Source organism: Sphaerodactylus townsendi, linkage group LG02 (genome assembly GCF_021028975.2).
Source record: "Sphaerodactylus townsendi isolate TG3544 linkage group LG02, MPM_Stown_v2.3, whole genome shotgun sequence".
In the NCBI taxonomy this organism is placed as follows: domain Eukaryota; kingdom Metazoa; phylum Chordata; class Lepidosauria; order Squamata; family Sphaerodactylidae; genus Sphaerodactylus; species Sphaerodactylus townsendi.
Genome location: NC_059426.1, coordinates 171,200,928 through 171,223,184, shown reverse-complemented (window position 1 = coordinate 171,223,184; position 22,257 = coordinate 171,200,928). Strand labels below are relative to the sequence as shown.

The window sequence follows — 22,257 nt, the reverse complement described above, 5'->3', positions numbered from 1 at the left end:
AAACTTGAGTCCCAGTGCAGTAGACGTAGCCTCAGTCTTCTCAGAGATTCAGTAGCTACCTTAAGCTTAGAAAAAGACGGCCTGGAGAAATCATTTCTTCCTTCAAGAGGCTATGAGCCCTACTCAGAGATTGGGGTCAGGCCCAATGCAAAGATCCTCTTTAAGAATTCGGCCCAAATCATGGAGTCAATTCTGCTGCTTGGCTTAAGACCCTCTTTCCAAGGAGACCCGGGGAAAGATCATCCCGCACAAAAATGAACCCTGCCCCCCAAATCTAAGGTGGGTCATAGTCATAGAGTTGGAAGAGACCCCCAAGGGCCATCAAGTCCAACCCTCTGCAATGCAGGAACACACGATCAAAGCACTCCTGACAAATGGCCATCCAGCCTCTCTTTAAAAACCTCCAAAGAAGGAGACTCCACCACTCTCCAAGGTAGTTCCTTCCACTATCGAACAGCCCTTCCTGTCAGGAAGTTCTTCCGGATGCTTAGGTGGCCTGGCAGTCTTTTCCTACACCTTGAAACCCATGACTCCTGGTCCTAGTCTCCGGAGCCGCAGAAAACAAGCTCGCTCCCTCACCAACATGAGATCCCTTCAAATATCTAACCATGGCTATCATGTCACCTCTTAACCTTCTCTTCACCAAACTAAACATCCCCAGCTCCCTAAGCTGTTGCTAGTTTTGTGGCTGGAAACATAAAGATGGTGAAATAAAATCAGTTGAGTTACTTCTCTGCAAGTTTCTCATTGCTTGAGAAATGAGTGCACACAATTGTAAGAGAAGATGCTACTACAGTATGGGAAAATAAAAAATTTAATCCACTTTCGAGTGAAAGGAATGGACCCTTCCAACCATCGGTCATGGTGGGGGGGTGGGGGGACATAGCAATGCCTCAGCATGAAACTTTGAGAAACAAATGTCAGCTTTTCTTATGAGGAAACCCACTTCGAATGAAAGGACTCAAGTTCCGCTTGGCCTTCTTCTAACGTGCCAAGACTCCTAAAGAGCCTCTTTCCCCTTTTCTTCTGGGGACTCTTCACTTGAGCGCGGACGTTTGGAGGCTGGCTCTTGAGGCTGGTGATCCACACCTGTAAGTTGAAGACAACAGGTAAGTCCGTGCAGATTGAGCAACGCCTGCCAGGGGAGACCAGGGCCCTGCAGGAGCCACCATAATTCCATGGGGCCAGCAAGACCTGGCTGCTCCACCCGGCTTTTCCATCTAGCCAGCCGGATTGAAAGATCAACTCCTTTCGGCCCCTGGGGTGAGGGGGGAGAAGTGGTGACAAGGACTGGAATTCTCTGTAGCCATCTGTTGCTATTTACTTGACGTTGCCTGTTTTTACTGTTTTTAATATTTTACCGGTTTTATTGATTGTATATTTTTGTGTTGTGACCCACCCTGAGCCCTGTGGCAATAAGGCGGGATACAAATTTAATAATACAGTAAATACATTTTTAAAATGTTATAAGAGCCTTATAGGAAAGGTGTTTCCACATAGAAGAAGAAGAAGAAGAAGAAGAAGAAGAAGAAGAAGAAGAAGAAGAAGAAGAAGAAGAAGAGGAGGAGGAGGAGGAGGAGGAGGAGGAGGAGGAGGAGGAGGAGGAGTTAGATTTATATCCCCCCTTTCTCTCCTGCAGGAGACTCAAAGGGGCTTACAATCTCCTTGCCCTTCCCCCCTCACAACAAACACCCTGTGAGGTGGGTGGGGCTGAGAGAGCTCCGAGAAGCTGTGACTAGCCCAAGGCCACCCAGCTGGTGTGTGTGGGAGTGTACAGGCTAATCTGAATTCCCCAGATAAGCCTCCACAGCTCAGGCGGCAGAGCGGGGAATCAAACCCGGTTCCTCCAGATTAGATACATGAGCTCTTAACCTCCTACGCCACTGCTGCTCTGTAGGGAAAAGGAAGCATGAATACTGTTCACGGGTGGGTGATGTCTCCACATGAATTCATATATGAGTGCAGAGAATGGCGAACATCTGCGGCTTCCAAGAACAGGTTTACCAATGAAAACCAAGGCACATGCAATCAAGAGGCGACATATCTGTGGGGTTCTCATTCTCTTTCTTCCACAGAAGCACTGATGTTGTCAAAGTTCACGGCACTTGAAGCGGCCCTGATAAATCTCCCAGAACTGGGGTTGTTGGACAGTGCCTGGAAACCAGTGGGAGGGCTGGCCAAGGGACGCAGTGTTGCAGGATAAAGCTTTTTTTAAAAAATGCAGTTCTTACTGAAATTGGAGAGGGTCGTTCTAGGGGTTGGCTGGAGAGTCTACAGTAAAACCATAGAGCTCCTGGCAATTCCTAGAGCTACCATTTGCCACTTAGTACACAAAGTGGAATTAAAAAAAACACCAGCGGCCGACAATGGGACTGAGGGGGCGGGGCATCCCTTATCTCCACTGTAGGGCTTGGCAGCCCTACCCAGAAGAAGAGGAGTTTGGATTGATACCCTCCCCCCTTTCTCTCCTGTAAGGAGATTCAAAGGGGCTTACAAATGTCTTTCCCTTCCTCCCCCACAACAAACACCCTGTGAGGTGGGTGGGGCTGAGAGAGCTCCGAAGAACTGTGACTAGCCCAAGGTCACCCAGCTGGCATGTGTTGGGAGTGCACAAGCTAATCTGGTTCACCAGATAAGCCTCCACAGCTCAAGTGGCAGAGCGGGGAATCAAACCCAGTTCTCCAGATTCGAGTGTACCTGCTCTTAATCACTACACTGCTGCTCTCCAGACCTAGAACCCACCTCGAATAGTTGTTTAGGAATCTCACATCTGAGCTCCAAAGCGTAACAAATTCTAAATCCTCACTGCAATCCCACCCCCACCGCCGGTAAATGTACCTGCCCCTGAAGGCGGCTCCTTGTACAACACCTCAGCTGGTACGCGGAAGCTGATGCACATCATTTCTTTATGGGGCGCCACGTTCCTCACCAGCTCCACAGAACAGCAGCCCTCCAAGGAAGTCCCCAAGCGGGCTTCTGCTCTCTCCTGCACGTCTCGCACAGGGTCGTCGTGCTTGGAGAAGCCGTAGCAGTGCACCGTGGGAAGGTCGGCGCTGCCCGTCCCACCGGCCAAGAGGTGCCTGAAGGCGTCCAGGAACTCGATCGCCATGGCCGGCAAGTTCATGACGATGTGCAGGGCGTGCTTCCGATCCTTCAAGGCGAGCTGCTGGATCAGCGTTTGCCTCACGGGCCCTTCCAGGAAGTCCCGGCCGTCCATGTTGAAGGTTTGGACCTTCCGGTCCACCTTGTTGAGTTTGCAGTTGTGCTGCAGCCATCTGTAGGATTCGGGGTTGAGGTCATTCGCGAACACAACGCAGTTCCTCTTCGCCGCCGGGACGGCGAAAGGCCCCACCCCTGCAAAGACGTCGAAGAGGAAGTCTCCCGGCTTTAGGAGGCCGACGACGCGCGCGTGCTCCGTACAGAGCCGGGGGTTCCAGTAGACTTTGGAAAAATCGAATTCATACGTGATGTAATGTTCTTTTACCTGCAAAAAGCCAAAAGGGGAGCTCAAATGATCTCTCTGCAGTCAAAGCCTGAGAAGAGCGACGTACCCCAAAACCTGGTCTTGTGGTTAAGAGCAGGTGCACTCTAATCTGGAGAACTGGGTTTGATTCCCCACTCTGCCACTTGAGCAGTGGGGGCTTATCTGGGGAACCAGATTAGCTTGTGCACTCCAACACACGCCAGCTGGGTGACCTTGGGCTAGTCACAGTTCTTCGGAGCTCTCTCAGCCCCACCCACCTCACAGGGTGTTTATTGTGGGGGGGGGGAAGGGAAAGGAGATCTTAAGCCCCTTTGAGTCTCCTTACAGGAGAGAAAGGGGGGATATAAATCCAAACTCTTCTTCTTCTCCACTTATAGCTAAGAATATATCTAGACTGCCTATTAGAAACATCAGAAAACTAAAGATGTTTCGGGCTTCGCTGCTGCTGGTTACAGAAAAGAAGAGCTCTTCTGCATTCGCTGAGCTCCGTGGCCAGCAGGGGACGTTCCAGGGCACATCCAAGGTCCTCGATTGGACCTTCAGGACCAACTGACCTCTTGACCTGAGAGATTTGTAATCAGGATCTTCCACTCTTAATTTTTTTTTAAGTCCTTCTCCCCATGCTATTCTAGCAACATTTCCACTTGGAGGTTTCTCCAGTAAAAAGTACCCACTCCTCCATTATGTTTTCTACTTGGGAACTGATTTCTGAGCGTAGAATGTTCATCATTCTCTAGGAATGGTACCAGGTATATGGGTCGTGCTTGTTGTATGCAAAACAAAGGCAACCGTTGCCTGGAAACAGATCAAGCAGCAGGTACGTTCCCTAATCTCGCTACTCCAATTTGATCAGATCTCGGAAGCTACGCAAGAAGAAGAGTTGGTTTTTATACCCTGATTTTCTCTTTCAAGCTGGTTTCCCTTCTCCTCCCATCAGACACCCTGTGAAGCAGGTGGAGGGGGCTGAAGGAGTTCTGAGAGAACGTCGACTGCCCCGGTGTCGGGAAGAGTCTTCCGGACATCAAAGCGGCTTTGTACTCTGTTATATTAAAGGGCCTTCACTCTACTTTAGTTTCAGTTTCTTGCTTTCCCCTGATTTGCAACATGCAGTGAATTAGGAATACCCAGTGCCGGCACTTGGCGCTATCTCCTCACACCAGCCTTGAGAACCTAACGGCTGTAATATTCCTGTCTTGTTTTACTCTGCCTTTGATATGGGGTGACAAAGTTGGGAGGGTGGGGGGAAACTCAGGGATAAAATGTTGTACCTAAAGACAGTTCTTTAGAACTGGCTTCTTTTAGCCACACCGATGTCTGTCAATAAAGGCTACTGATTTGAAATCTAGAGTCTTATATTTGTATACAGAACAGGGGCTTGATACCCAGTAGGCTTCACGTGGAGGAGTTGGGAACCAAGCCCAGTTCCCCAAATTAGAGAGTCCACTGCTCTTAACCACTACACCACATGGTAGTCGGACCTGGTTAGTATTTGGATGGGATGCCCACAGGGAAGTCCAGGAGGCAGGCAAAGGCAAACCACCTCTGAATGTCTCTTGGCTTGGAAACCTTGAAGGCATTAACACCAGTTGAATGCGACTTCATTTTGCATCATCAGTGGCATAGATGTCAAACTCGCGGCCCTCCAGATGTTATGGACTACAGTTCCCCTCATCCCCTGCCAGCATGATGCTGGCAGGGGATGAGGGGAACTGTAGTCCATAACATCTGGAGGGCCGCAAGTCTGACACCTGTGATCAGTGAGCATAGAAAAGCAACCACATTTCCAAACAGGCAGAGATTAGTTTTCCCAACTAATTCTAGGAGCAACATCTGTGTATGTGTTAATGAACATCCTTGATTGGGGGCGGGGGGGGGGGGGGGGGGATTAAAAGCTTTAAATTCAGCCACCACTAAGTTCCAGTCTTCCTCCCAGAGCCCCAAGAACAGAGCCGTGATTTCATTCTGGCCAGACCGGGACATCTGAGAACAAGTCTGGGGATCTGACAGGAAGACAGCATCAAGGTGCTAGACTGCAGCTTTCCACAACGTCTGCTCTTTGCTGCATCTGCTTTCTTAACGTTGGACTTTTGACACTCCCCTTGTGACAAGAAAACCCCGCCAAACAGCCACATACCTTCGTTATCATGTTGGCTTCTTCTCCAGCTAGCACCTCCATCTGAAAATTTCGATAGGCGCTTTCTATGATATTGGTTTTATTCACGGCGCAGGTCAGTCCTGGATTCTTGTCGATGATCACTTGGCCTGAAAGACAGAGGGTGCGAGTGCACATCATAGAAACTTGTAGAAGTTTTGAAATGAACTACTTTTATAAACATAAGAACATAAGAACAAGACAGCTGGATCAGACCAGAGTCCATCTAGTCCAGCTCTCTGCTACTCACAGTGGCCCACCAGGTGCCTTTGGGAGCTCACATGCAGGATGTGAAAGCAATGGCCTTCTGCTGCTGCTGCTGCTCCTGAGCACCTGGTCTGCTATGGCATTTGCAATCTCAGATCAAGGAGGATCAAGACTGGTAGCCATAAATCGACTTCTCCTCCATAAATCTGTCCAAGCCCCTTTTAAAGCTATCCAGGTTAGTGGCCGTCACCACCTCCTGTGGCAGCATATTCCAAACACCAATCACACGTTGCGTGAAGAAGTGTTTCCTTGTATTAGTCCTAATTCTTCCCCCCAGCATTTTCAATGGATGCCCCCTGGTTCTAGTATTGTGAGATAAACACAGTTTCAGTGTAAATGTGTTAAGCTACCTATTGCAAAGGTGTGGCTCTTCTATCCAGCTCAGCACAAATTACCAAAAATCCACTGTGCACCAAACTGGATGTGCTTGGAAGAGAGCCAGCATGACGTAGTGGTTAAGAGCAGGTGGATTCTAATCTGGAGAACCAGGTTTGATTCCCCACTCCTCCACCTGAGTGGCAGAGGCTTATCTGGTGAACCAAGTGTTTCCGCACTTCTACATTCCTGCAGGGTGACTTTGGGCTAGTCACCATTCTCTCTGAACTCTCTCAGCCCCACCTGCCTGACAAGGTGTCTGTTGTGAGGAGAGGAAGGGAAAGGAGCTTGTAAGCCACCTTGAGTCTCCTTGCAGAAAGAAAAGGTGTGGTATAAATCTAATTCTTCTATCAAGTCACAGTTGACTTACAGCAATTCCACAGGGCTTTCAAAACAAGAGGCATTCAAAGATGGATTGCCATTGCTTGCCTCCACATGGGCTGAGAGAATTGAGAGAGAATTGTGACCAGAATGAGGAGGAGGAGGAGGAGGAGGAGGAGGAGGAGAAGAAGAAGAGGAGGAGGAGGAGGAGGAGGAGGAGTTTGGATTTATATCCTCCCTTTCTCTCCTGTAGGAGACTCAAAGGGGCTTACAATCTCCTTGCCCTTCCCCCCTCACAACAAACACCCTGTGAGGTGGGTGGGGCTGAGAGAGCTCCGAGAAGCTGTGACTAGCCCAAGGTCACCCAGCTGGCATGTGTGGGAGTGTACAGGCTAATCTGAATTCCCCAGATAAGCCTCCACAGCTCAGGCGGCAGAGCTGGGAATCAAACCCGGTTCCTCCAGATTAGATACACGAGCTCTTAACCTCCTACGCCACTGACTGAATGAGGTCGGTCTTACATACGTACCGATCAAATGCTTGTAGGGCAGCTGATGGTCTCTCAGATTCAAATGAGCTATATGGCCAATCCTGCTGAAGGCTGTGGTGACTTCCTGGCCTTCAGGAAGCACGGCTTGTAGAACTTCTTCCACCTTGAAGTTGTCGTAGGTGAGTTCCAGGTTGTAGCTGAGCACCTCGGGGCTCACGCTGAAGCTCTTCAACACCTCTTGCTGGGCTTCAGCCAATGAAGAACCGGCAGGAATCTTGTGAGGATCCAACAAAATTAACCTCTCATCTTCGCCTTCCAGATCGTCAACTATTCTCTTTAGACCTGGGCGCTGGAGCAGGACACCTTTGAGAGACTTCACCACTTTCTGAAGGGCGTCTTTCTTAACCTTGAGCGCTGGGAGGACCACCTGCTTTGTGAAAGCGGCTCGGTCCAGGGTGGTCATGCCACGGACTCTGGGGTGAGGTACGTACAGGTCAAGGTCAGGTTGACTGTCCAGCATCTCTGGCATGGTGGCAAAATTATTTCTCTGAGCGGCTGAGAGACATCCAGGCAACCGATCGAAAGACTGGTCCCGAAGCGCCCAGATGGGTGGAAGTGATGTATTTGATGCAGTCGTTCCAAAAGCTTTTGTTTTCGGGAGTCTAGCGAAGAAGCCGTTTAATTGCTTGAAAATCCTAGAAGGGAAATAATTCATTTTACAGACATTAGGTAAGCATTCCATTAAAAGAGAGAGGAAATCCTACAAACGTGCGTGGCCATGCTGTTCTCATAAAATCATTTATATTTGCATCAAGTCTAGTGTGGTGTGGTGATTAGAGGGTTGGACAAGGACCAGAAAGATCCCAATTCAAATTCCCACAGAGTCATGAATGTCCCTGGGCCTCAGCCAGCACCCCCTCGCTCTTAGTCTGACCGACCTTCACAGAGATGTTGTACAGATAAAATGAAGGAAGAAAACACTACACTACTCATCCCACTCTAGCAAATTAAAGATATTTCCACCAAGACTTTGATAGTACCTACATGAAGGAAGGCTTATATGGTTTCTGGTGATTTGAGGGGCATTCCCAGCTTAATGCTTTGGCAACAATTTATATTGACAGGAGGGTCTTATGGTGATGGAGATGTACTTTCACTTCAATGTAATTGTTACAAGATATATATAGCCAGCCTGATATTCATAATGGAACTTTCCTTCTTTTCTTTCCTTGGTCTTTATGGCTTCACGCTTGTAGAGAACTAGGCTGACTCTGGTGGTTTACTCCCAGGGGAAAACAGGAAGTGTCCCTTGCCCTGCGGAGGTAGGCAAGCCAGGTGGCTGGATCTCTTCCTACCGCCGACCTTGGGGCACCTAAGCTCCAAAATAACTCTTTCCACACATTCTTTGGGAAAACGGGAGGGGGGACTCTTTGGGGAATAACTGGGTTAGCAAAAGCCAGGTCTGGCAGAACTGGCTTTCTCAAGCTGGGTGCTTTGTTACCTTTCAATAAACACTACTGATCACAAATCCAGAGTTTGTTTATTGGCTGAAGGTCTGAGACCTGACATTATGGCTCATTCCGCACATGCAGAATAATGCACTTTCAAACTGCTTTCGGTGCTCTTTGAAGCTGTGCGGAATGGCAAAATCCACTTGCAAACAGTTGTGAAAGTGGTTTGAAAACGCATTGTTTTGCGTGTGCGGAAGGGGCCTATGTCTGCTAGTACAGTGCACTGGGAACAGCACATCTACATGGAAGGCTTCTCCAGTTTCCCTGCCCCAGTCCCCACCGGTGACCATTCCGTCTCCCCCGAGCCATTGGGGCTTTCTCCTTTCAAAAAATCAGCAACTGACTATTGTTATATCAATATAACATAAGAACAGTCTATGTTTAAGGTTCACTGAATTCCCAGCTTTCACTTTTCAAAAGTAACCCTAGCTCCTTCATGGCACAGAGATGCCTTTCCCCTTATACCTCTGCAATGAAAGGGGTTAGAAACCACTCTTCTAAAAAATGGAAGTTGGGAATTCAGAGAAACAGATGTGCAGATTTTAAACATTACCACAGTGATATGTTGGTTTTTTTTTTTAAAAAGCTGTAAGCTGCTCCCTTGGTGGTGGGGGGAAGAAATTAGCAACACAGGGACAGGATCAGTGAAAATGACTGCCTCAGCAGAAAAGTCTTTGCCACCAACATGGTATCCTAGCCTTAGTATGATTTGCCTCAGAATTTCACACAAAGCAGGTTTGAGAAAGTCTGGAAAGAAGCCAGAGGAAATCTAAAAGGTGGACAAATGTAGGAGCTATGATGTGGGGGAGCAGGAAAACAAGAGCATTTCCCAAGAACCTGGGGCAAAGAAGAAGAAGAAGAGGAAGAAGAAGAAGAGGAGGAGGAGGAGGAGTTTGGATTTATATCCCCCCTTTCTCTCCTGTAAGAGACTCAAACAGGCTTACAATCTCCTTGCCCTTCCCCCCTCACAACAAACACCCTGTAAGGTAGGTGGGGCTGAGAGGGCTCCGAGGAACTGTGACAAGCCCAAGGTCACCCAGCTGGCGTGTGTGGGAGTGCACAGGCTAATCTGAATTCCCCAGATAAGCCTCCACAACTCAAGCGGCCGAGCTGGGAATCAAACCTGGTTCCTCCAGATCAGAGTGCACTTGCTCTTAGTCACTGCTCTTAGCCACTACGCCACTGCTGCTCCCTGTGTGGACGTGGCCTTCTTTGGAATCCTCAGGCCACACAGATATGACTCCACTGTCTTTCCTCTCCACCCTCCTCATCTAAAAGCCCTTATCTAAAAGGGCCAGCAGCCACAATGTCTGCTGATGTTCTCATCATTTCTGCTGGTAACGTTGTCAGAAGAAATCGAAGCCAGAGGCCTACTGACAAGTTTGAATTTGCAGCCTTGAAATGCATGGTCAGCCAGTGAGCTGCAACAAGGGAGACTCAACTGAACATGGAGGTGGGGGAATGGCTCGCATCCCCCAAGTGTCTCCACTTTGCCTACCTCACAGGGCTGATGTGAGGGTAAAGTCAAGGAAAGAAATATGGCATACGCTGCTCCCGGGCCCTGGGCGAACCTCTTCTGCTGCTGAAGCTCCTCAGGTGACTCACACACTCAGCTTCACCAACCTCCACAGGGTTGCTGTTATAAGAACAAAACGGAGGAGAGGAGAACGATATAAGCCACTTTGGCTCCCCATTGGGGCCAAGGTACAGTATAACAGGGTTGCCATCTTCAGGTTGGGAATTCCTGGAGATCTGGAGGAAGGAGCTAGACAGGAAGTCACAGACCAGGAAAGGGATTTGGGCGTCTTAGTTGATAGTTCCATGGGAATGTCAACTCAATGCATGGCAGCTGTGAAAAAGGCAAACCCTATGCTGGGGATAATTAGGAAAGGAGTTGATAATAAAACTGCAAGGATTGTCATGCCCTTATATAAAGCAGTGGTGCGACCGCACTTGGAGTACTGTGTCCAGTTCTGGTCGCCGCACCTCAAAAAGGATATTGAGGAGATAGACAAAGTGCAGAGAAGGGCAACAAGGATGATTGAGGGACTGGAGCACCTTCCCTATGAGGAGAGGCTGCAGCGTTTGGGACTCTTTAGTTTGGAGAGGAGGCGGCTGAGGGGGGATATGATTGAAGTCTACAAAATTATGCATGGGGTATAAAATGTGGACAGAGAGAAATGTTTCTCTCTTTCTCACAATACTAGAACCAGGGGGCATTCATTGAAAATGCTGGGGGGAAGAATTAGGACTAATAAAAGGAAACACTTCTTCATACAACGTGTGATTGGTGTTTGGAATATGCTGCCACAGGAGGTGGTGATGGCCACTACCCTGGATAGCTTTAAAAGGGGCTTGGATAGAATTATGGAAGAGAAGTCGATTTATGGCTACCAATTTTGATCCTCTTTGATCTGAGATTGCAAATGCCTTAACAGTCCAGGTGCTCAGGAGCAGCAGCAGCAGAAGGCCATTGCTTTCACATCCTGCATGTGAGCTCCCAAAGACACCTGGTGGGCCACTGCGAGTAGCAGAGAGCTGGACGAGATGGACTCTGGTCTGATCCAGCTGGCTTGTTCTTATGTTCTTATGAAGATGCAGTTTAGTTAATGGAGATTATACTGTCCGGCAGCCCATCTCCCAACGCAGCCATTTTCTCCAGAGGGACAGATCACTGTAGTCTGGATATCAGCTGTAATACCAGGGAATTTTCAGGCTTCAGCATGGTGTAGTGGTTAAGAGCAGGTCGATTCTAATCCAGAGAACTGGGTTTGATTCCCCACTCCTCCTCCTGAGTGGCAGAGGCTTATCTGGTGAACCAGATGTTATGTTTTTATTTACTGGGCACTGTTAGTAATTGTAAGTGTTATTTATTTCTAAACGATATAAAATTGTTGTGTTCAAATTAAAGGTTTGTTAATTTGTTGAAGCGATTTCATATTTGTTTGACGAGCCACGGGATGCTGTCATTTCATTAATGTTTAATTTTTCCTAGGTCTCCAATGGAGATTGATGACTTGTCGATTATACAAGTACTGGGTTATTACTGACCCATGGGGTGATGTCACTAGGACAGTGATGGCAAACCTATGGCACTCCAGATGTTGATGGACCACAATTCCCGTCAGCCCCTGCCAGCATGGCCAATTGGCCAACCTATGGCACTCCAGATGTTCATGGACTGCAATTCCCATCAGCCCCTGCCAGCACGGCCAATTGGCCAACCTATGGCACTCCAGATGTTGATGGACCACAATTCCCATCAGCCCCTGCCAGCATGGCCAATTGGGAATTGTAGTCCATCAACATCTGGAGTGCCATAGGTTTGCCACCACTGCACTAGGCAGACTATGTTTATGGGGTGGTTTGCCACTGCCTTCCATTGTCATCTACATTTTACCTCCAGGAAGGTGGGTGCTCATTTTACCAACCTCGGAAGGGTGAAAAGCTGAGTCAACCTTGAACTGGCTACCCCAAACCGACTTTGGTTGGTTTCGAACTCAGGTATGGTGGTCCACCTTCCAAAGCAGCCTTCATCTCCAGAGGAACTGGCCTCGATAACCTGGATCCCAGGTGTCCTGCCAAGAGATCTGCCACCTGGAGACTGGCAATCCTATTCCACTCCCAGAACCTCCAGGTGTCTCCCAACCTGGAGTTGGCAACCTAAACAAAAACACACCTGGACATCCATACAAGAGAAGCAGTACGTGGAAGCGTGGAAGACTGTCCATAAACAAAGCAATATTTGCATTCTGAGCTCCTGGGAGGACAACTGAACAAACCAGGCTGCAGACTTAAAATCCGAGCTAGAGTTCCCCCCGGGAGGGTTGCCAGCCTCCAGGCGGGAGCTGCAGATTGGCGGGAACTACAACTCACCTCAGACGACCAATACCGCTTCTTTATTGAAGCAAAACGCTTTTCCTGGTGGAAAATGCCTGCTTTGGAAAAGGGGGGGGGGGTGCAGGGTATTATACCTCACAGAGAGCCCCCCCCCCCCCCGTGCCCTAAACGCCACTCATCCCGGCACTGCCCCCAAATCTCCCGGAATATCCAGACCCAGAGTTGGCAAAGCCGCCCCGAGCGTGCTCCGGTCCCCCTCAGCCGTTTGAGAGGTCGGGAGAGAGCGGCCCGCCGACGACCCTCCTCGGCCCCCTCACCTCATGCCGGCCTCAGGCCCGAAGGCGCGGCCTTCATCGTCAGGCGACGCCGCCGCCGCCCGCCGCCGCGTGAGGGGAAGAGGCCGGCCGGCGCCGCCTGCTTGTGGGCCGGGCCTCGGAGCCCGGGCTGAGGCGCCGCCCTCCAGGCCTCTCCGCCGCGGCGTCTCCCTCGGGAGGGACGGGTCTCCCTTGAGCCATGCAGCCGGAGGAGGCGCCGCGCCCGGGCCTCGGGAGCCTCAACTGGCCGCCGCCGGGCTGGGCCTGGTCGGAGGAGGGAGCCCCGCTGCTCGCGCCCCCCGAGACCCCCGGCGGCTGCAGGGTGCGTCTCTGGGCTGGGTCCGGGGTCGGCGGGCGGGCGGGGAAAAGCCCCCCAACGGAACGAGCCTCCCTTTTTGCAAGGTTGGGGGGCACGCCTGACAACAGCCCTGCAGAGTAGGCCGGGAGATGCGGGCAGTAGAGGCGGCTGTGCGTGGCATAGGTGGGATCTGGACCTGGATCCCACAGCTGGCTTGCTTATTCATTCATTCATTTTAGACTATTCTATTCCAGTCAGTTGGCTCAGGTGGGATTTGAACCCGGATCCCACAGCTTACTTATTTATTCATCCATTTATTTAGCCCTGTTCTATTCAATTGGCTCTAGTGAGTTTTGAACCTGGATCCCACAGCTTGCTTGCTTATTCATTCATTCGTTCATTTAGACTATTCTATTCCAGTCAGTTGGCTCAGATGGGATTTGAACCTGGATCCCACAGCTTACTTACTTATTTATTCATTCGTTTATTTAGCTTGTTCCATTCATTCAATTGGCTCTAGTGAGATTTGATCCTGGATCCCACAGCTTGCTTGCTTACTTGCTTGCTCATTCATTCATTTAGACTATTCTATTCCAGTCAGTTGGCTCAGGTGGGATTTGAACCCGGATCCCACAGCTTACTTATTTATTCATCCATTTATTTAGCCCTATTCCATTCAGTTGGCTCACATGGGATTTGAACCTGGATCCCACAGCTTGCTTGCTTATTTATTCATTTATTTAGCCTATTCTATTCCTATGTTTAGGCGGAATCTCTTTTCCTTCCCCTTGAACCCATTACTCCTGGTCCGAGTCTCTGGAGCAGCAGGAAACAAGCTTGCTTCCTCTCCAACATGACATCCCTCCAAATATCTAAACATGGCTACCATGTCTTAACCTTCTCTTCATGAAACTAACCTTCTCTTAACCTTCCCTTCTCCAAACTAAACATATCCCGCTCCCTAAGTCTCCCCTCATAGGGCATGGATCCTAGACTTTTGACCATTTTGGTTGCCCTCCTGTGGACTTGTTCCAGCTTGTCAATATCCCGCCTGAACTGCGGTGCCCAGAACTGTACACAGTATTCCAGGTGAGGTCTAACCAATGCAGAATAGAGAGGTAGCATTACATCCCTCGATGTAGACAGTGTCTCTGGTTGTAAAAACGACCCAGTCGATGAAGATGCAAAAGACCCTGAAAAGCTGCTTCCAGTCCCAGTAGACAATTCTGCTCTCAGTATACTGAGTGAAAAGGGCCTCTTCACGTGTTCTTACATATCATCTTCCCCCAACCACACCCTAATTGCAAGTGGTTGGGCTGAGTCAGGGAGAGAAGGGATTTCCTAGTGACTCATAGCACTAAATCCTGGTTTATTTTTGACAGCGTTTAGCTTTGTGAAAAAGTTATCAGCAGTCACGTCGGCTCCCGCAGAATCCAAAAGCACAATTTTGTCATTGAACTTTGGCTCTAATCAAAGGTACACAGACTTGGTTCTCTGTTGTGAATCCAGGATTAGCCCCAGTCCTTTGAATTCTGGTTTGCCTGGCAAATGTCGACTTTTTCCACCATCACTGTTTTCCCCACGGAGACCTGGCTGGTATTATCAGCCGATCAGCAGTGGGGCAAAATTGACTCCGGGGTACACGCCAAGATGGCTCCGTTCGTACATCTCACGAAACTGGAATTAAGGCAATCTTTCAGGCCCCGAGTTCCAATTCCACTTTAACAAAAGCTCTGCTCATGACCTGAGTTTGATTCCAAGGGAAGTCGGTTTCAGGTCGCCAGCTCAGGGTTGACTTGGCCTTCCGTCCTTCTGAGGTTGGTAAAATGAGACCCTGCTTTGCTGGGGGTAATGTGTAGATGACTGGGACAGGCAATGGCAAACCAACCTGTTACCATAGTCTTCCTCGCATACGTCATGATGTGGCATAAGAACATAAGAACAAGCCAGCTGGATCAGACCAGAGTCCATCTAGTCCAGCTCTCTGCTACTCGCAGTGGCCCACCAGGTGCCTTTGGGAGCTCACATGCAGGAGGTGAAAGCAATGGCCTTCTCTCCATGGGGCATCATCTCTCCATGGGGCAGTTATGATCTGGTGCTTGCAAAGGGGAATATGTTTATCTTTTTACAGCCTGGTGTGGCAAAATCGAGTACCGGATCACGTTCAGACTTTTGGTAATGACTTTTAAGTCTCTGAGTGATCTTGGACCCGCATATCTGCAACACCGCCTCTCCCCGCATTGCTCCTTAAGATCCCTCCGTTTATCAGAGGAAAATTTGCTGACGGTCCCTGCCCCAAAACATATCCGGCTGGCCACTACGAGGGCCTTTACGGCCTTGGCCCTTACCTGGCTGGAGAGTGGATTCTATTGAGTACATCTCTCCTGAGCTTCTGCCCCTCTCGTAAGTCCACCTGCCTCAGGTGCTGCCCCCAAATCTCCAGGAATTTTCCACACTGGACTAGGCAACTCTGTAAAGGCCCTTTTCCATGGACGCTCATAAACTTTTTTTATTTTTATGACTTCTTTAAGAAAAGTATCTTCATTGCCTAGATAGTGGAAGTTCTTCTATTTCCAGGTCTCCTGGAAACCCCAATGAAACGGTCATAGAGAATTAATGTATTATCTGGGAGTTGTGTATCGTAAATCAGATTTTTTTCTCCATGTCACAAAGCCAGGGTTTCCAATATCTATGCCCCTCTGGTCATAAAACACCGATTGGATACACTCTGCTTAAGCTGTAAGGAGCCAATCTGTAACCTCAATTGTTCTGGCGTCTCTTGAACTCTGTGCTGCCCATCCCCACAAGAATGTCACTGCAGAGGGTCAGCATTGTTCTGTGCAGTCCCTTCAAGTGAAGATCCCCTGACTTTATCAAAAAGACTGTTTATTTTGAGATCTGTTTGGGTGATCTAATAAATGACAGGGAACATTTTGTCTCAGGAAAACCTTGAGTGAGTTTACTGTTTTTTTTTCTGGGCTACTTCTGAAACAAGAATAGGGAATCTTGTGTTTTTTATTGTGTGTTTTGTGATTTCTAGCTCAAGAAATCTCATTGTGTTTTTAAATGTGGTTTAAAAACACAATTCCCAAATTTGTTGATCTAACCCTCTAAATTCCTTGCTTGCTTGCTTGCTTGCTTCCTTCCTTGCTTCCTTGCAGCAGTGATGTAGGAGGTTAAGAGCGCGTGTATCTAATCTGGAGGAACCGGGTTTGATTCCCAGCTCTGCCGCCTGAGCTGTGGAGGCTTATCTGGGGAATTCAGATTAGCCTGTACACTCCCACACATGCCAGCTGGGTGACCTTGGGCTAGTCACAGCTTCTCGGGGCTCTCTCAGCCCCACCTACCTCACAGGGTGTTTGTTGTGAGGGGGGAAGGGCAAGGAGATTGTAAGCCCCTTTGAGTCTCCTGCAGGAGAGAAAGGGGGGATATAAATCCAACTCTTCTTCCTTCCTTCCTTCCTTCCTTCCTTCCTTCCTTCCTTCCTTCCTTCCTTCCTTCCTTCCTTCCTTCCTTCCTTCCTTCCTTCCTTCCTTCCTTCCTTCCTTCCTTCCTTCCTTCCTTCCTTCCTTCCTTCCCCAGATCAAGAGTATTTAGAATTTGGCCTTCTCTGATTCTTAATGTCTTTTCTGCATTGCAGGCTCTTTAGAGGGACCTCTATTTAATTTGAAAACTGCTGTGAGTCACTCTTGCAGCCCCATCCAAGAACCGGGTGCTTGGCTGCAGCGCCGCAGCTACGCCCAGCCACCACCCCCATAGAGGCTTCCTGGCAGCATGGGGAGGCTTGAAAAGTGAAAAAGCCTCCCATTGCCAAGAAACCTCTATGACCGTGGTGGCGAACCTTTGGCACTCCAGATGTTATGGACTACAATTGGCCATGCTGGCAGGGGCCGGTGGGAATTGTAGTCCATAACATCTGGAGTGCCAAAGGTTCGCCACCACTGCTCTATGGGGTTCAGCGGCTGATTTCCTGGCCGCCGGCATAATGCTGCAAATAGGCAGGAGACTACAGCCCCTTCCACACATGCAGAATAAAGCACTTTCAATCCACTTTCAGTGCACGTTGCAGCTGGATTTTACTGTGCGGAAGAGCAAAATCTTTTTTTAAAAATTTTTTATTGTATCATTTGAATATTACATTTTATATTAATGCTTTTCTTCGTTCGTTTTCAAACAATACATTTTCCCCTTTTTTGCCCTCCCCCCTATATTGTTCATAGTTTTGTCAAACAAACAGCAGTAAGTTCATTCTTTGTAATCTTTTCTCCCATTTCTCCTCATTGACTCCAGCTTTTTTCATCCAGTCCGCGTGTATAGTCCGTATCTTCAAGATTTCGCTCTGTTTATCTTGCCACAGTTTATTCTTTGTTATTATTTCGAAAATGTGCAGTGTCACTTGGTCCCAGATGTATTCCAACCATTTCTGGATTGTCCATTTTTTCTTTTCTTTCCAGCCTAGAGCTATTGTTGCATGTGCTGCTTTGATCATTATTTTATACATATAGCTGTATTTTTTATCTACCCTTCTATGCTCCATTACACCCATGAACATTAAATCACTATTTATCCCAATATTAATCTTCACCAGTTTCTTGATATATAACATTACGTTTGTCCAAAATTTTTTCGCTTCTATACATTCTATCCACATATGGCTATAATATGCCTCCTGATCTCCACAATGCCAGCATTTAGGACTGAGTCCTTTAATCATATATGCTAATTGTTTTTGGTGTTCTATACCATTTCAATATCACCTTTCTTTCCAATTCCATATATTTCTCAATCTTTATATTTTTCCAACTGTCTATTAGATGTTCAGTTTTCCCAGTGTCTAGAGGGAAGAGCAAAATCCACTTGCAAACAATTGTGAAAGTGGATTGAAAGTGCTTTATTCTGCATGTGCAGAAGGGGCTTCCGCCGGTGGTGGAAGGGGCGCTGGTACTTTGGCACTGCATCTGAGCAGCGGTGGTGGTGGCAGCCGCATCCTGGTGGAATCACCCTTCTAGTGGGGTAAGTGCCCTGGGGAGGGCAAATCTGCCAGTACAGCCCCACACCGCTTCCTCTGGCAGATTTCCCACCCCAGATGGGGCTTTAAGGCCCCTTCTTCACATACAGAATAATGCACTTTCAATCCACTGTCAGGGCACTTTGCAGCTGTGCAGAATAGCAAAATCCACTTGCAAAACAATTGTGGAAGTGGATTGAAAGTGCATTGTTCTGCATGTGCGGAAGGGGCTCGATTCTTCAAAATATAATGCAGTGGTGGCGAACCTATGGCACGGGTGCCAGAGGTGGCACTCAGAGCCCTCTCTGTGGGCACGCGCAAACAGAGTGGCCCCCACACACACATCTAGGCTGGGCCGCTGGACTCGATTATTAGCATTAAACCTAAGACCTAGTTTTGGGGAAACAGTGTAGGTAACCCTGTTCAGCACTGTTACACCCCACTGATTTTCATGCGAAGAACTACAGCGCAATCCTTTACCTGGGACTAAGCTCGGTTGCTGGCAATGGGGTTTGCTTCTGAGTAAACCCTCCTAGGGTCGTGATTCACCCGTTGGAAGAGTTGCACGGTTGCTTCAAAGCAAAGCCACTGACTACCACTAAGCTTACTCCTGAGTAACGCACGCCTTAGAGCCAACCATTTTTTCTAAACTAAAACCTCAGTATTCAAGTTACATTGCCGTGTTGGCACTTTGCGATAAATAGGTGGGTTTTGGGTTGCAATTTGGGCACTCGGTCTCGAAAAGGTTTGCCATCACTGATATAATGGAACAAAATTTAGGTGCATACTTCCAATGGGTTGCTCTTAGTAACAGCAGCTTCTGCTGTTTCCTATGCAAGTTTTTAAGGTTTGGGGGGAATCTGCCCATAAGAAGCAGCGTTTGTATGTATAACAGTTTGTCCTTTGTATAACTAGCTATCTGTTTGATTCAAACTTTTGCAGAGGCTGCGGAATAGTGCATCGCCAGGCACTTCCTTTGGTTTCTCAGTGTTCAATCTAATGAACGCTATCATGGGAAGCGGGATTCTCGGATTAGCGTATGCCATGGCCAAGATGGGAATAATTGGATTTAGGTAAGTTTTTAGCCTCAGTTGTGGTTTCAAGCGCTCAGAGAGACCTTGCATACTCACTGTATGATGATGCCCAATGAGGGGAGTGAAATCACACCCTCTCAGCCTATCCCTTCTGTATATTCGGTATAACAGTTGAAAGGCCATTTACGCACTTGTGGTCTCCTTTGCAGCGAGCGTGAACTTCCTTTGGGTTGGTTTCTCGGTTATGCATGCTTTCCCCTCTCCTGAACTCACTGTACCCCAGATCAGAGAATCCCCACAGTTTCCGAAACCTCTGAAAGAGCAACTTTTACAGCATGTGTTCGGCGTGCATCAAGTTTTACTCTTCTTCCCCCACCCGCCCAACATCTGTTACTCGCACTCTTTAGGGCAGCAGTTCAAAGTGATTAGAAGAGCTGTCGTTGTTGTTGTTGTTGTTGTTATGCTACTAGTCTATCACTGGAGCAAAAGACTGGTGAAAGATACATGAAATTTACATGACCTACCAAAATAATGGGCAACCCAAGACAGCACACACACACACACACATGCACAAAAGTCAGCAGAGATCAGCCTCCCCAGATGGAGGCTGCACGAAAAGAATGGGTGGGTAAAAAGTGCAGAGAAGGGCAACGAGGATGACTGAGGGACTGGAGCACCTTCCTTATGAGGAGAGGCTGCAGCGTTTGGGACTCTTTAGTTTGGAGAGGAGACGTCTGAGGGGGGATAAGATTGAAGTCTATAAAATTATGCCTGGGGTAGAAAATGTTGACAGAGAGACATTTTTCTCTCTTTCTCACAATACTAGAACCAGGGGGCATACATTGAAAATACTGGGGGGAAGAATTAGGACTAATAAAAGGAAACACTTCTTCAGGCAACGTGTGATTGGTGTTTGGAATATGCTGCCACAGGAGGTGGTGATGGCCACTAACCTGGATAGCTTTAAAAGGGGCTTGGATAGATTTCTGGAGGAGAAGTCGATCTATGGCTACCAATCTTGATCCTCTTTGATCTGAGATTGCAAATGCCATAGCAGACCAGGTGCTCAGGAGCAGCAGCAGCAGAAGGCCATTGCTTTCACCTCCTGCACGTGAGCTCCCAAAGGCACCTGGTGGGCCACTGCGAGTAGCAGAGAGCTGGACTAGATGGACTCTGGTCTGATCCAGCTGGCTTGTTCTTATGTTCTTATGTTCTTAAAATGGCAGCTTGGCTTGGCTGGGGACACTTCGCAGCAGGAGACCTCTCTTTAACCAAACAAAACAAAAGGGATAAAAACCCACTGTGAAGCTGACAGCCATGGGGTAAACACCGCATTCATAAAGGGCCAAAGGATCTGTTGGGTACAAACTTGTTTCCACTACGCTCTGGATGGATGAGCAGGAACCCTGGCTTTTCAGGGGCCTCTTCGCCTCTACGTTCATTGCGATGCTGTATGATATTTCACTCGATTAATCCGTGCCTCAAGAATGAGGATTTTCCAAAATGCTGTGTGATATTTGTCAAAAAGCATGAAAATGCACTCCGAAAACTGAGAAAGACTAATTTGCTATCTGTGGCTTGTGTCAGTCTAATTCTAGCCACTGAAAGCTAATGCAAAGGGAAAGGTCACAGGTTTTGGCACAGGTGAGTCTCCCTGGAAAAACTCTTGCATATTTATACGTTGCCTTGATCTGATTGGCCTAGGCTAGTCTGACCTCAGCAGACCTCAGAACCTAAGCCAAGTCAGCCCTGGTTAATACTTAGACAGGAGACCACCAAAGAAGTCTCTTTCTCACAATACTAGAACCAGGGGGCATTCATTGAAAATGCTGGGGGGGAAGAATTAGGACTAATAAAAGGAAACACTTCTTCATACAACGTGTGATTGGTGTTTAGAATATGCTGCCACAGGAGGTGGTGATGGCCACTAACCTGGATAGCTTTAAAAAGGGCTTGGACAGATTTATGGAGGAGAAATTGATCTATGGCTACCAATCTTGATCCTCCTTGATCTCAGATTGCAAATGCCTTAGCAGACCAGGTGCTCAGGAGCAGCAGCAGCAGAAGGCCATTGCTTTCACATCCTGCAGGTGAGCTCCCAAAGGCACCTGTTGGGCCACTGCGAGTAGCAGAGTGCTGGACTAGATGGACTCTGGTCTGATCCAGCAGGCTAGTTCTTATGTTCTTAATTGAAACACAAAAGCAAGCAGTTGCAAAGAACTTTCTGTGAGTCTCTTGCCTTGAAAACCCTACCGGGTAGCCATGAGTCAAGTGTAACATGACAGACCTTTACGTGCACATTTCTACATAAAAAATGCCTTCCTGGGCTTGCGGAAACGGTGTGATGAAGAAGGCGTTCTCTGTCGACAACCAAGTTTGCAGAAGTCTGGGAGAGTGGCGGTCTCTTGCATTGTGCAGGTGTGAAATGCTTGGTCGCATTAATTTCGAGCCCGGCGCCATCTATCTATTCCAGATTTTTAGCCCACCTTATCATCGGAAAAGCAAGTCAGCAAGATAACATGTAACTGCTGACTGTAAGAAAAAATCCCCCCCTCCTCTTTCTTTTTTTTTTGCAATCAGAAAGAATGTTTTGCTGATCACTGGGTATTGGTCATCCGCTAAAATCACAAGATGCTACTTGGGAACACACGTCTCAGTGATACAGCTGATGCTTCGCCCGCAGAACGTCTTAGTTTCAGTTCCCAGCCTTGGGAGTTAAAAGGTCTTGCATCCGAGGCTGTTTTCTGCCAGAGACCCAAGAGAGAGACTGTCAGCTAGCACAAGGTGCTCTGAACAAAATGTACCAACAGTTTGACTTACTAGAACTCTGCTTCATTTCCGTCATATCCCAAAGACCTTTGTTTGTTCTTCCCAGAAACAAAATCCAAGAGCCAGCATGGTGCAGTGGGGAATCTAATCTGGAGAACTGGGTTTGATTCCCCTCTCCTCCACCTGAGTGGCAGAGACTTATCTGGTGAACCAGATGTGTTTCCACACTCCTACATTCCTGCTGGGTGACCTTGGGCTGGTCACAGTTCTCTCCAACCTCTCTCAACCCCACCTACCTCACAAGGTGTCTGTTATGGGGCGAGGAAGGGAAAAGAACTTCTAAACCACCTTGAGTCTCCTTACAGGAGAGAAAGGGGGGATATAAATCCAAACT

At 48.2% G+C, this 22,257-nt stretch overlaps 2 protein-coding genes across 11 annotated transcripts in view; one reads left to right on the top strand and one right to left on the bottom strand.

Moving 5' to 3' along the window:
• Window positions 1–798: 798 nt before the first annotated feature.
• On the bottom strand, window positions 799–12,994 carry TRMT5 (tRNA methyltransferase 5). Its single transcript, XM_048485836.1, has 5 exons — window positions 12,758–12,994; window positions 7,129–7,784; window positions 5,619–5,746; window positions 2,839–3,484; window positions 799–1,089 (listed from the first exon to the last, which is right to left on the bottom strand). The coding sequence occupies exons 1-5, from the start codon at window positions 12,760–12,762 to the stop codon at window positions 1,001–1,003; spliced, it is 1,524 nt and encodes a 507-aa protein (XP_048341793.1). The 5' UTR covers window positions 12,763–12,994; the 3' UTR covers window positions 799–1,000.
• Window positions 12,750–22,257, top strand: part of SLC38A6 (solute carrier family 38 member 6) — a 100,690-nt gene continuing 91,182 nt past the window's right edge. For 2 of the 10 annotated variants that reach the window (XR_007243603.1, XR_007243602.1), the window contains exons 1-2: window positions 12,873–13,076; window positions 19,003–19,133. Coding sequence is in view for 4 of the 10 variants with exons in the window: in XM_048485835.1 (XP_048341792.1) it covers window positions 12,954–13,076; window positions 19,003–19,133 (254 nt within the window). In the remaining 6 variants the exon portion in view is untranslated. Of the gene's footprint in view, window positions 13,077–19,002; window positions 19,134–22,257 lie in introns of those variants that run through there. The other 8 variants (XM_048485831.1, XM_048485834.1, XM_048485835.1 and 5 more) reach the window with 7 other exon arrangements.

Bases quoted from the DNA above. Each gene is read 5' to 3' on its own strand.
- TRMT5 (XM_048485836.1), bottom strand. The intron at 5,747-7,128 runs GTACGTATGTAA...TCTGTCTTTCAG, and splicing joins GCCCTACAAGCATTTGATCG to GCCAAGTGATCATCGACAAG. The intron at 3,485-5,618 runs GTATGTGGCTGT...GGCTTTTTGCAG, and splicing joins AAGCCAACATGATAACGAAG to GTAAAAGAACATTACATCAC.